The sequence below is a fragment of the Triturus cristatus genome, chromosome 4_2 (assembly GCF_964204655.1).
Source record: "Triturus cristatus chromosome 4_2, aTriCri1.1, whole genome shotgun sequence".
In the NCBI taxonomy this organism is placed as follows: Eukaryota; Metazoa; Chordata; class Amphibia; order Caudata; family Salamandridae; genus Triturus; species Triturus cristatus.
In genome coordinates this window covers 406,945,346-406,959,754 of record NC_140586.1, presented here as the reverse complement: position 1 = coordinate 406,959,754, position 14,409 = coordinate 406,945,346, and the positions used below count along the sequence as shown (strand labels likewise).

Sequence of the window (14,409 nt, the reverse complement as noted above, 5' to 3'; positions counted from 1 at the left end):
AAGTACCGCATTTCTTTTTTGACACAATTTTCTTGCGTGGTATTGTTCCAGGCCATTAAGACTGTTTTATCTTGACTAATTTGATATCCTGAAATCTTGCCAAAACCCGCCACCAGCTCATACACTTTTGGCAGTGCTGAAATGAGGTTGGAAGTATATACCACCAGGTCGTCTGCATATAGTCCCACTTTTTTTTGCCAAGCACTAGAAAAAAAAGGGAGTATCTCTTTGTGCTTCCTGATTTTGTCTGCCAGTGGTTCAATGTATAAATTAAAGAGCAGGGGAGATAACGGACACCCCTGTCTCGTCCCTCTAAAAATGTTGAATGTTTCCGTTAGCCGCCAGTTTATTAGGATTTTGCTGTAGGGTTTTTGTATATTTGTCTAATAGCCCTACAAAAGTTTCCCCCTAAATTTGACAAATTCAATATTTCATGTAGATATGACCAGTTCACCCGGTCGAATGCCTTGGTCGCATCCACTGTAATGACCGCTAATGGCTCGTTTTCCACTGTGGCTAAATCAATGGCACCTATTAGGCTATAGGTTAGATCCTTAAAACTCCTTCCACGTACGAACGCTTTTTGATCTTCATGGAGGAGTGTTCCGGCTACTCCATTTAGCCTATCCATTAATATTTTTGAATAGATCTTATAATCCGAATTTAGCAAAGAGATAGGTCTATATGAATCGCAGCAATCTGGTTTTTTATCCGGTTGAAGAATCAGGGTCACAATAGCCTCATTTCATGAAGGAGGGATCTCTTCTTCGTTTTTAAAGATGGCCGTAAATAATTCACTAATTGCTGGCAACAAATATTTACATAATTTCTTGAAAACCTCCATGGGCAGCCCGTCGGCCCCCGGTGCCTTACTAGGTTTCCCTGATTTTATAACATTTTCTATTTCTTCTTCTGGTATTATATCATTAATTACATTCTTTTCAGATTCCGATATCTTATAAGGTAGTGTGTGCTCAAGCCATTCTGAAACCCCCTTCCCTGTTGTACAAAGATCTTCTTTATATACTTCCTCGTAGTATTTTAGCATTGTTTCTTCTACACTACTTCCCACTATGGTAGGACCTCCGGCATTGCCCTGGTTAAGTTCTTTTATATAATTCCTAGCCTGATCGCTTTTAATTTTCCAGGCTAGTAGCTTGCCACAGCCCTCCCCATAATTGAAATGGGCCAACTTGCTGGCTTACCATCTCTCTTGCAACCGTCTTTCTACTACCGAAAATAAGTCCATCTTAAGGGTTTGGATTTCTAATTCTACTTCCTTAGATTGTATTCTATGTTCCAAGCTCTGTATTTTATTTTCTATGCTAGTAATTTCCATCTTTCGCTGTTTAGTTTTATATAGCTGAATTGATGTAATCCTACCCCTTAGAAAGGCCTTGATGGTGTCCCAGACGATCCCTACTGGGGCGCTACCTGAATTATTTCAAAAAACTTCTTGAGATTCCAAGCCCAGTCTATTTATCGTCTCGTCCTCAAACAGTATGGAGCGATCCATAGTCCATCTGCGTTGAGGAGCTACAGTTAGTGGACCTAACATCAGTGTTATTGCTGAATGATCAGACAAATGTGCTCCCACATGATTCACATTGCACACTTGATTTCTTAGCTTTTGGTCCACCAAGAAGAAGTCAATTCTGATCTGATGCCCATATTTCTTGTTGTTAAAAGTGAAACTTTTCATGAGACCCTCCATATATCGCATAAACCAAGGGTCTTCCTTGTATTTTTTATTAATACCCTTGTCTTATTATGCTTTATGCTCCTACTCTTGACTGAAAGATCACGGTTATCATCAAGAACCACATTAAAATCCCCTGCCACTATGACAGGGTTGGGGAAATCTGACAATTCAGCAAGCAGGTTTCTGAAAGCAATAGGGTCATCGATATTGGGCCCGTAGTAGCCCACTATTGTATACAATTGTTAGTAATATTTGACCTTTACTATTACCCACCTTCTAGACTTATCCACCTTACATGCAACTACTTTCATTTGGGGGTTGTTTTTAAACAAAATTGCCACCCCCCTTATAGTGAGTTATTGTTCTGTACATACCATACTTTGGATCCATCCCCTGTTCTTAAATAACTCTCTCATCTCATCCCCCCATTAGATGTGTTTCTTGGAGCAGAATGACTTGGGCTGAGGAATCTTTCAAATATTGCAGTATCCTCTCACATCTATGACCCCCCCTTAATCCATTTACATTCCATGAAAGGAACTCTATCAGTGATTTCTGTTTAACTATCATCTTTTAATTTGTTTTCTTTTTTGTTTTATTCTTATAGCTTTATTTCTCCCTAGGTTATACTGCATAATGAGGACTACATTTTTTTCATTTTCTCCCAATGCTCCCACACCCGTGCTTACAAATATACTTGTGACCCTCCCCTAACCTTTGGGAAACCCCCCTCTTCTATCCTGAAGGCCAAAACTGGCCTGGGGAGGCCCTGATTGCGATAAGATTTAATAATCTGTACATCCTCCTCCACACAAAAAAAAATATTAATAACAGCTTTAAACTCGGCATAATCGATATTGTATAAATTGCAGATTAACAAAAGGATGCTACGATCATACTCCAGCTCCTGATATAGATTTGAGAAATTCTTCTGCTTCTTCAACCCTACGAAAATTCAGCATCTTATTATTGAACATTACTCGGAGGCTGGCAGGAAATTTTAGTTGGGCAGTGGCTCCCAAGCTTTTAAAGGACTCAATCAACTTTCCCAACTCCCATTGCTTGGTAGCTGTTAGTTGTGAGATGTCTGACCTAATCTCAAAACTAATACCATCTACAACCAAGGAGCCTTTTTTTAAAGCCTTAAGAAGAATTTCTTCCTTCAGACTATATGTGTGGAAGTTTACCAAGATCTTCCTTGGTTTAGCTCTATTAGCAATCTTTCTATATGAGTCTCTATGTACTCTCGGTATGTCTGACAAACGTACTTCCTTTGTACATTTAACCTGTAATCCTTCCTTGATCAGATGTATCACAAAATGTTTTATGTCTTTCCCTTCGGCTCCTTCCGGAACTTTGAGCAACCGGAGATTACATCTTCTTTTCCAATGCCTCCATTTTATCCTTTAACTGCTGCTCGATAGTCCTAAGATCTCTGATCTCTTTAGTATTGACCTCAACTTGATGTACCAGGTCTTTCATCCCTATCTCCAATTGAGAAGTTCTTTCTGCCACCTCATCAAGTTTTTTCCCCAAATTTTCACAGACAGCCCGTATTTCTTTCTGATTTGATTCCAATGTTTCAAATCTGTTTCTACCCTCAGTTGTCAGCAAACAAATCAAATCTGCGACTGATTGCTCCTGAACTTGAGACGGAGGTTGTACTTATGGCAAGTCAGATTGGCTCCCTTCAGTTGCAGATAGGCATCCACCCTCATTGAATACTCCGTCAGGGGCCTCGGATGGTATCTTGGGAATCGTTGCATGCAGCTGAGCTGATAAATCCGATTGTACAGGTTGTACAATTTGTGTCTCTTCCATCTTTCCAAAATTAAGGTACTGATAGTCTCCAGAGCTCAGAAGCCCTGCCAAGACCTGAAATCTATTATCGCTGCTAGTGCTAATGCTGCCTGTCTCTTCTTTCTTTTGTAATCTAGGCTCAAGGGATCCAGGGTCAAGTGATCCTACAGTGGGGTTCTGTAGGAGCAAAGTTTTCGGGGCTACCTTAAAAAAAGTTCTCAAGGTGGGGGTTATTTTAAGGTTTAATACCTGGGTCTCTCGACCCCCCTTAGATCTCCTCTTCTTTTTCGGAGTTACCCACTCTTCTGTGCCCCCCCCTCTGATTTTAAAGCTGAAAGGCACTGCTCCCCTTTCATATAATTTTTACTAATGCCACTCCTCAAACGATATCGAGTCTGCTCCTCCTTTACTCTAACTGCTCCTTCCACTTGATTAACAAGGGGGGGCTTTACTTGGCTAAGTCTCCCATGTGTATTCTTCCCTTTAATCCCAACCTCCTTTACCCCCTTTACAACCTCCTCTGTAGTCTCAACCCTGGCACCCTCCTCCTCCCTCTCTTTAAATGCTTTCTCCGTAGGTACAGTTTGCCCTTCTTCGACGTATGCTTTTAAATGTTTTACAGATTTGTCCAAGCTGCCCTGCTTCCCTTTACACCTTATGAATACATTCGTACCTGCGTTTAAGTTGTGGGGTCCTCCACTGCCGGGTCGTTGCATTAGAGCCTTCCTCCCTCTTCCAAACTCTCTGGCAGCTTGCGCCCAGCAGGGGTCCAAAATAACTGAGTACCGCCGATGCTCCAGGCTCGGAAACGGACAAAATCACGCCCCGCTTTCCAGGGCTAACAATCCCCTACCACCCAGTATCTCACCGGTCCCCGCCATGTCCACCCCCCTCCTTGAAACAACCGTCCAGGATCAGGAACAGAAACAAAACGAAAACAGAGACCAGCCGAGACCCGCCGAAACGGATCACCGCCGGTAGTGCGGAAAATGGGAAACTGGTGCGATAGAAGCCGGCAGACCGGAAAACGCCGAAGAGAGCTTCCCGTTGCTGGTGATTGAGCGCCTTTCTTTTTTTTTGCCCCATACATGTTAACCGCTCAGCCACATCGCCGAGTAGATAATGTTGTGCAGAACAGGAGGTTTTAGAGGCATTTTTCTGCCTCCGCAATCCGGAGCCTCCGCGACCACTCGCTAAGCGGCCGCCATGTTCCCCCCTCTCCTCGCAAACATTTTGACAATGAATACAGTCGTTACCATGGAGGCAATAGTGTGGAAGCAGACATTTGTCATGCACTTAACCCCTTGCCTGCCAGCGATGATCCCGAGGTTATCTAACAGGTCTCCTTCATGGCCAACATAATCCTGCCATCTAAGTTTCCCTTGGTAGGCAGAACTGTCTACTCCGAAGATCCGCAGCTTTTGGTGGCAGATGCGCTCCCACCTCAATTTCCGTACCTTGACATCACACCCTGCAGTACACGTCCCCCACTCTCAACCATTCTTGGTAGGAAAAATCAAACAAGCCAGAGGAAAGCCCTAAAGGCTTCCTCTGACAGCCTGACATCCCTACCCTCACCCAACATCTCCAGCAACACAACTACCCCACTATTGAAAGAAAAACCCAATAAAATGAACAGCAACTATATATATATTCACTGAAAAAAACATAGGTTTCAGGCACGTTATAGTAATTTGAGATGTCATCAGTGATGTCATGAGTGATGTCACTGACCATGTCATGAGTGATGTAATATGTGAAGTCATCAGCAGTGCATTGCGGGCACGCAAGTTATAGTTAGCTGAACTAACTATAACGGGGGAATTTCAATGGTTTTGTACAAGTGAAAAGCCCAGCTAACTATAACGCCCCTGAAACCAATGGTTTTTTCCGTGAATTTCAAAGGTTTTTTAAATGCTAATTTCTAACTATGCCTACAGAGATAGGACATGTGAAGAAAGAACAAACAGAAGAGCAGAAAGAGGCCTTGTTGCAAAATGATCCTGAACCCTCAACTTTTTCACACGGATACTGGTGGTAACTGAGTCTGACTAACCAGTCCGAGAGCCAGTGCTATGTTAAAAGACACTCAGAATACAGTGAAAACACCTACATACACTAGGGAACACTATGCATTGGGATCCCGCTGTGATTAGCATGACCTCCTCTGCAAGCCCCTAGTATATAATAGGGCAGGGGGATTAAAACTACCTCTTAAAACGCGCCACAGGGCATGTTTGCACACGTCACCTCAGGCCACGTCCCCTCCCTTCCCCAGTGTGTACACACGCCCTGTGGCCATTTTAAGCTGGGAGATTAAGTCCCCTTGAATCCTGAGGGTCCCTATGGTCCAACTAGACCACTAGGTACCTCCAGTAAGCGCCACAGAGCTGTGTTGCAGAGAGATGTAAAAAGGTGCACGGCCTAGACCACCTCTCTGCAACGCAGCGCAGTAGCTCTTACTGGAAGCACCTGGTGGGCTAGATAGCCCCCAGGGGCCCTCAGGATTTAAGGGGAATTATTTACCCAACTTAAGACGCGCCATAGGGCGTGTTTGCACACGTCACCTCAGGCCCCGTCCCCTCCCTTCCCCATTGTGTAAACACGCCCTGTGGCCGTTTTAAGTTGGGAGATTAAGTCCCCTTGAATCCTGAGGGTCCCTAGGGGCAAACAGCCCACTTGGTACGTCCCGTAAGCGCCACAGAGCTGCGTTGCAGAGAGGTGTAAAAAGGGGCATGGCCTCAGAACACCTGTCTGCAACGCAGCTCCCTGGTGCATACTGGAGATACCTGTTGGGCTAGTTGACCCTCTGGGACCCTCAGTATTGAATGGGAATTAATTCCACAACTTACAACTGGCCAGGGGGTGCATTTGCAGAGTGCTGCAAGGAGGGGGCGTGGTCTCCGGCGCGATGCCGGTCTTTTATTTATTTTATTTTTTAAGAAGGAGGGCTGTGTGGCCCCCCTTCTTTTTCTAATTTAGCGGCCCCGGAGACGCCAACCCCCGGGGAGTGGCCTTTTCTTTTTTTAATTCTTTAGGATGGGGTCTGCGTTGCCCCCCTTCTCAGCCACTTATGGCCCCGGGGACCCCATCCCCCGGGGCCGGCCTTCGCTTTTTATTATTTTAAAAAATATATATTTATAGAAACACCTAGGACATGCTGGACAAACCATATGTACCTATCACCGTGACGATTTGCGTGATATTCATTAAAAGGCGACTATGCATACAATGAATCTACGTGAAATGTATATAGAAACATGGATATCTATTGACGGGCACATTTAATATACACGCACACCAAGTCATTCAAAGGGGATTCAACAAAAATTGGACCAAAACTATGCAATAAACCCCCCTCACGGTTAATAAAACACACATCCACCGCTGGATGTGTAATACTTTTTATTTTACTCTCTGGAAAGGAGACGAGCCTCACTTGAGAGTCACAGCACGCTCCTGGCTGAGCCCAATGCTGTGTTACACCCACCAGTGACCGCCGAGTGCCACACACCTCTGTGTTGTATTCCACCAGCTAGTGCATATGCTATGACACTCTCTAGCCATGTGCACTGTAACACCACCCCGTGAATATGTCATGCCACACTTGCTTTCGCACGGGTTATATTGCCCCATCTAACGTGCCTTCCTCGATGCCTATGTTATAACGCACAACGTTATGCCATTCATATTACAATCTGGGATCCATATCTTTGTCACAGTGCATATGCAACATTACACTCCCCAGCACATATTTTATATTACAACTTTAGAGACTAGTTAGGTTACACAACACTGCCCTGTGCATATTACACTCCAAGGCGCATATCGCATAGCATGCGCTAGTACCTGTGCTATCTCGCGCTCGCAAAAGAGTCTGTCATTGCACACAATGTATTGCATATTATATTTCATGCCCGGTTCATCTTATATCACACTTTTTGGTGCATAGTTTATGCCATACACTATATCTAGTTTTCATTTTCAGTCGTGCTCTCAGAACTATGTTCTATATAACACTGCGTTCACCTACCCTTTTCACAGGCATTACATTTTGCGATGGGGGGTTGAGGGTCAGGGGGTGTTTCTGCATACTTGTTCATATTTTAAGTAGTTCGCACAGACACACATTTTAAAAACAATAAAGTTCCTAATACCCACCTTCTCTGAACAGTTAGCTTGCTGCCCCATCCACCTCCTCCCTATCCTCTGTTGTCTGAATCCATGGACTAGCCTCCTCCCACCTGCAATGCATGGTCTGATGTGCTGCCACTGCCCTCCATTTAGCATGATGCACCAGTCCACTCCTCCTGCCCTCCATTGCCCAATTCTATGCCCCATCATTGACCTCCTGCTTTGCCTCTGTGCTTAGCTTGCTACCCCTATTATCCTTCCCCCTGCCTTCCGATGTCTTTGTGCATGCCCCTGCTCCATTCTTTTTGCCCACCATGTTCCATGGACCTTCCACTCCTATCTACTCTGAGTGTTCTGTTGAGCTGCCACTCCCCTCCCACCTGCCTAGCATTGTCAGATGACTGTAACCTGTCCCCGCCACCTCCACCCTGCCTGTCCAAATGCCATGCCCCTAGCCCCTTCCTCCTGTTCTCCATGGTCCATTTTACTGCCACACCCTTCTGCCCTCCCTGGTCTGTTGTGCTGCAACTGCTCCTCCTGCCTGCCCCACGCGGTCTGTTGTGAGGCCCCTTCCCCTGAACTCTCTTGTCTGTGCCCAGGTCCTGACCCTCCCTTCTATCCTCCATGGTCCTTTGTGCATGCCCCTGCACCCTCCTTCTTGCCCATCATAGCCATTGTACTGCCACTAACCCTCCCGCTTGCCATGCATGGTCTTCTCTGCTGCCACGGCACCTCCCACCTTCCCTGTGTGGTCAGCTAGCTGCCCCTGACCCCCTCCCACCTTCCCTCCATGGTCTGTGTGTATGCCATCATAGTCTCACTGTTGCTCTCCATGGTGTGTCTTGTTTCTAGTGCCCATCCTGTCTGACCTCCATGGTCATCTTACTGCTCCTGCCCTGTCCCCTTGCCCCCAGCCCCCTGTTTCCATGTCCAGACCCCTATTCCCTCCCTCCTGGCTTTTCTGTTCCATTGTAATGCCCCTGATCTGTCCCTCCTGCCCTTTATGGTCTGTTAAGCTGCAGCTTTCTCTCCTGTCTGTCCATTATGGTCAACTAGCTACCATTGCCTCTTTCCTCTCTTTTCTCTGTTGTCCATGTGCATGGTCCTGTCCCCTCCCTATTGCTTTCTATGGATTGTTGTGCTGCACTCCTTTCCCGCATGCCCTGTGTAGTGTATTGTGCTGCTGCAAACCCTGATGCCTGCCCTGTAGGGTCAGTTTGGTGCACCTCTCCATGTCCCTCCTGTCCTCTGTTATCTGAGTCCATGCCCCTACCCCAATTCCTCCTGCCTTCCATGATCCAATGTCCCATACTTGCGAACATTTTGAACTAGGTAAGAAGGAGATTTAAAAAAAAAATTGGGGTATTGATTTTCCCCTTTGAGTTACATTGAAAAAGAGGAGATTGTAGACCGGAGACAGATCAAATAAAGCCCATTTGAGCTTAAAAACATTGGACGTTCCCTGGCTGAATCGGGTCTGTTGGCATGTATGGTTGTACTACCACTGCCTCTTCCTTCTGCCCACAATGGTCTATTATATTGCCACAGCCTCTCTTGCCAGTCCTGTATTGTTGGTTTGTTGCCCCTGCCCCCCTTTCCACTGCCCTCCACAGTAGGCCTGGGCAAAAATTTCGTTCCGTTCGCGGAAATTGCGATAATTTGACATTTTCGCGTTCCGCGAAGAGCGCGAAAATGTCAAAAATTCCGGTTTCCGCAGCTTGGCGATAATTTGTTTCTTGTTCGCGCTGTAAAATAATACATTCTCGCGCGTGCACGATCGCCTTACCTGAATCCCTACGTTCGCCGACAAGTTTTCTTGATCAGGTCGCGTTCTCCATGAGATGTTGTTTTGTTTTTAGCCATTTGCGCTGTCTCGCGACAGTTCGCGCCCGCAGTGACGCCATGCGTCGCGCGATCACGTCTTTCTTCTCTCGATCATGCACCGCGAGACAACTTAAAACAAGATGGCCGCGCCCGCAAGCAACCACATGGGTAAGTTGGCGACCCGCAACCATGCAGAAAATCTCGCGAACACGCCGGAAAAAAACTTCCGCATCTTCGCGATATTTCCGCTTGTTTGCGATAATTTTCAACATTTTCGCGATAATTTGCGAAAGTTAATTTTGCAAATTCCGCCCACCCCTACTCCACAGTCTGTTTTGCTGCCACAGCGCTTCCTGCCTGCCCAGTGTGGTCAAATTGTTGCCTCTGCACCCTCCTACCTGCCTTCAATTTTCAGAGTCCGGGCCCCTGGCCTCTGCCTCTCAACAGTATACTAATGAACAACTAGATTGCTAACATTCTATATTTATTACAAAAGTGTGGAATGCCTGACGACATCTTGATGTAATCAAAACTGTAATACCTAGAGCATTTCCTTTAGAAATTACATAGATGAGAGGGTCTTATTTGCATCACAATTATGGTTAGTGCTCTAAAAAACTAAAATAAGGACATATTTTCTGAGTTTTCAAATAGCGTCAAAGCACTTTTAAATTATTTGTTATCGTTATGTTTTTTTATCCAGTTGGCCACTTGATTAAATATTGCACTTAGGGAGAGGATGTGGTGTTACTTCCAGAGCTGCAGACTTTGCAACTGGGAAACCAGGTTGGAGTTTCTGCTTCAGCTCAACATTCTGTGATTCTGGTCAAATCACTTAATCTCCCCATGTCTACAACCAAAATGAATTTGATCTTGTGTGATGTAACCAATGCTCATGTAACGCACTCCAATACCTGACAAGTCTGCACTATATAAAACTGCAAAAACACAAAAAATAAGTGTTTTGCACACTTCTGTCATTGGGCTACATGTGGGCTACATCTGGGTGATATTTGTGCTGCATTTGGGCTATTTTGTCTCTGGTGGCCATCTTGGGAGATTTATTTGTTATGAAGTTTCCTAATTTCCTCATTTACTGCAGTCTCTTCAGTAGGAAATGCTTTCAGTTTTTTACTTTGATTCCATCAAGAAGGTATTCAGATATGTCACACATTTGCCATAAATTCTGAATGTTAGCACTCTAGTTGCTCATTAGATCACTGTAGTAAAGCTACTGCTCACCATGGAAGTCTGCTGCTGGTATTAAAAGTGCATTTTTCAGTCTGCATGTCAGAATTTTTTTATGAAATAGAAGAGGATTTGAGAAGTCACTCAAAATGTGCCCTAATTTTTCTTTCTTCAGCACTAATCATAAATTCTATGGCAAAATTATCCCCCTCATTGTGTTCCTTTTTAAATGTTTTAAGTGTTACCAGTTTATTCCAATCAAGATGGCTTCAGGTGTGCCATACTTTTGTCATAAGTAAGACAGTAAGCGCTCTAGTTGTTCTTAAGAACACTCTGGGGCATTCTGTCATTGGGCTATAATTGGGCTACATCTGGGTGATATTTGGGCTACATTTGGGCTCTTTTGTCTCTGGTGGCCATCTTGGGAGACTTATTTGTTATGAAGTTTCCTAATATCCTCATTTACTGCAGTCTCCTCAGTAGGAAATACTTTCAGTTTTTTACTTTGGTTCCATCAAGAAGGCATTCAGATGTGTCACACATTTGCCATAAATTCTGAATGGTAGCACTCTAGTTGCTCATTAGATCACTGTAGTAAGGCTATTGCTCACCAGGGAAGTCTGCTGCTGGTATTGAAAGTGCATGTTTCAGTCTGCATGTCAGAATCTTTTAATAAAATAAAAGAGGATTTGAGAAGTCACTCAAAATGTGCCCTAATTTTTCTTTCTGCAGCAATAATCATACTTTCTATGGCAAAATGAACCCCCTCATTTTCTTCCTTTTTAAATTAAATGTATTAAGAGTTACCACTCTATTCCAATCAAGATGGCTTCAGGTGTGCCATACGTTTATCATAAGTAGGACTGTTAGCGCTCTAGTTGTTCTTTGGAACACTCTGTGAAGCTGCTGTAGAACACAAAGGAATCACCTGACAGTCTCTGCCCTTGTTGGATGTACATGTTTTACTGAGAATGTCAGACTTAATTCTCACATGACTGAGAAAGATAATGTGAATTTACAGAAAATATGCTCTCAGTTTAGTTTATAGATCACCTTCCAAACCTCTGTGGGAAAAGCATGAGAAAATAGTTTTCTCTCAAACATGATACATGATATCACAGCAGAAGGCTTTTTCAGATGGTAAAATCACCTTAGAACACACCACAATTCCTAAAATGAGTATGGTACCATCAACAAATGATTTATAATGTAACTATAGTCTTAAAATTATTAAAGTGTTATCTGCAATGCTTCTTAATGAGGTGCTATCATGTATATTGGTCCCACGATGGCTGCCAACACTTCTTGGATGAAGTACTGTCAGCCAATCAGATCTCACGATGAGATGTGTGGTTAGGTTCCACCCAGATATATGTGTGATTTTGATTTTCTCAGGAACTACTGAACGGATTTACACCATTTAAGCAAAAGGCACGACTCTGAACCTAGGTCTACCTTTCTGCCAAATTTCATAAGAACCCACTTGTACCCCCAGGGAGGCCAATTGTGTCATCTATAGGCAGTTTCTTTGAAAATATTTCAAAATATGTGTACCATTTCCTACAGGAGTACGTGTCGAAACTTCCATCGCATGTTAGGGACACGAAAGACTTTCTTTGTAAAATTGAAAATATTGCATGGGAAGAGGGCTACATGTTTTTGACCATGGATGTGTGTTCTCTGTACACGATTATAGAACATAATCAAGGTATTGAAGCTTGTATGAGATACTTAAATGAGAGAGATATCATGTTTTTGGAACACACTAAGATGTTAACTGAAATGATGGACATGTGTCTTCGTAACAACATTTTTCTGTTTAATGGGGATCTGTACAAACAGATTACTGGTACATCGATGGGAACATGTTTCGCACCTAGTTTTGAGAATTTGTTCCTAGGTGTATGGGAGGAGAGGATATTCCAGGAAGAAAAATACATGATGTATTTGGAAAAAGTAGTCACATGGTAACGTTATATGGACGACCCGTTACTGATTTGGAAAGGCAGTGAACTAGAGGCTACAGAATTTATTAATCTTCTGAATGACAATACATACAATATAGTCCTCACCCACAATTTGCAAGAAAGGGAGATAGAATTCCTTGATGTGAAAATTGCAGCCACAGGTAACACTCTAAAAACGAGACTCTACAGAAAGGACACGGCAGGCAACAGTGTCCTCCATGCTCTCAGCAGCCACCCTGATACATTGAAATGGAGTATATAATTTGGTGAGCCGCTGAGAGCACGACGGAACTGTAGTGACACGGAAGAATATCAGGAGGAAGAAAAGAAAATGCTTTGTAGGTTCAGAGAGCGTGGTTACCCTGAGTGGGTGCTCAATAGGGCAGTGTTCAAAATAAGAAATCTATCAAGAGACAAAACCCTAGAACCTAAAGGTAATTATGACTTCACCACCGATCCAGACACACGTGTGATCTTGACTTAAACAGTGATTCACATAAAATTCAAAAAATTCTTAATGAAAATTGGAACATTCTAAAGAAGTGATAGATCTAAAATCACGTACCGTAAAAGTAAAAGTCTGAGAGACATTCTAGTACAAGGGGACATTACAGAATCTAAAGACTACAACCAGCATCATTTGAAGGGATTTTATCCCTGCGGCCATTGTAAGGCCTGCAAAAACAGTAAGATGGTACGGTAAATTAGCACGCCATCAAACAAAGGTATTAAAACTATAACTCAATTCCTTACATGTAGTACTACATATGTTGTATATGTGTTAGAGTGCCCATGCAAGAAGAGATAAGTGGGCAGTACTACCTTGATGGCAAAAAACCGAGTCCTTGAGCATCTTAGGGCAGTGAATAACAAAGACCCGCACTATCCTATAGCACGACATTCTGCAGAGTTTCACCTGGCCAATAGTAGTCTTTTACGCTATTTTATAATAAAGCAGGTACATGTTAGTCAGAGGGGGGTGACAGAGAACTAACCCTCAGGAAACGAGAATCAAAATGGATTCTCAACCTTGAAACTAAGTATTCAAAAGGACATAATCAGGATAAGGAATTAGCAACACACCTCATTGAAGAATAGTGTGACAGATACTCTTCCCTGGTCTTGTATATGTCCCTCTCCTTTTCCTAGAATAAGCGTTGGAAAACAATAGAGAGAGAGATGCATTATTACGCCTTTGTGTTGTTTTCTTTCCATGGTACTTGATTTTAAGAGGACAGTATTTAGTCTGTGTTTTGATATTATATTGTAGTAAGGACGTGTTTTTAATCCCTATGTTTTCTGTTCTCTTTCCTTCACAGGAGGAAAGGACGGGGCCCAAGGTATTTTTATGGATAAGTCACGGGCCGCCTACCCTTTTCTTAGTCTCTAGAAGATAATGCACCTGGGGAAGAAAAGATAAGAATTTATATATATATATATATTGTATATTTTGTGCTTTTCACGTTTTTCACATATTTATTTACATGCGATACTGATAAATGACATTAGGATAAGATGCGGAGTATAGAATATCTCAAGGCTAAGATATTACAAGAATCATTCTGCTAAATGCAATGGAGATATAGAGATTTCTTATGTTAAACAGATAATTTTGGTATGCATTATACTAGTTTAGAGACCCACTACCACTATGGAGTATGTATTGTCATATTATCAAAATCTGTCATTTTAAGTCAGATGTTTCTGGAATGCTCTGAAAAGCCTCATACAAAACAACATTTTTTGGCCCATTTTTGACCTTTTTAATTTAATTTCTTTGATTAGCCACTGTGG

General features: G+C 43.2%; 1 protein-coding gene across 1 annotated transcript in view; it reads left to right on the top strand.

The window, feature by feature from the left end:
- The window catches only part of LOC146833942 (uncharacterized), a 302,258-nt gene extending 288,127 nt beyond the window's left edge, over positions 1-14,131 (top strand). The window contains exon 7 of the mRNA XM_085600109.1: positions 13,935-14,131. Within this exon, the coding sequence (XP_085456235.1) occupies positions 13,935-14,005 (71 nt within the window). The 3' untranslated portion in view covers positions 14,006-14,131. The remainder of the gene's footprint in view (positions 1-13,934) is intronic.
- Positions 14,132-14,409: the final 278 nt, after the last annotated feature.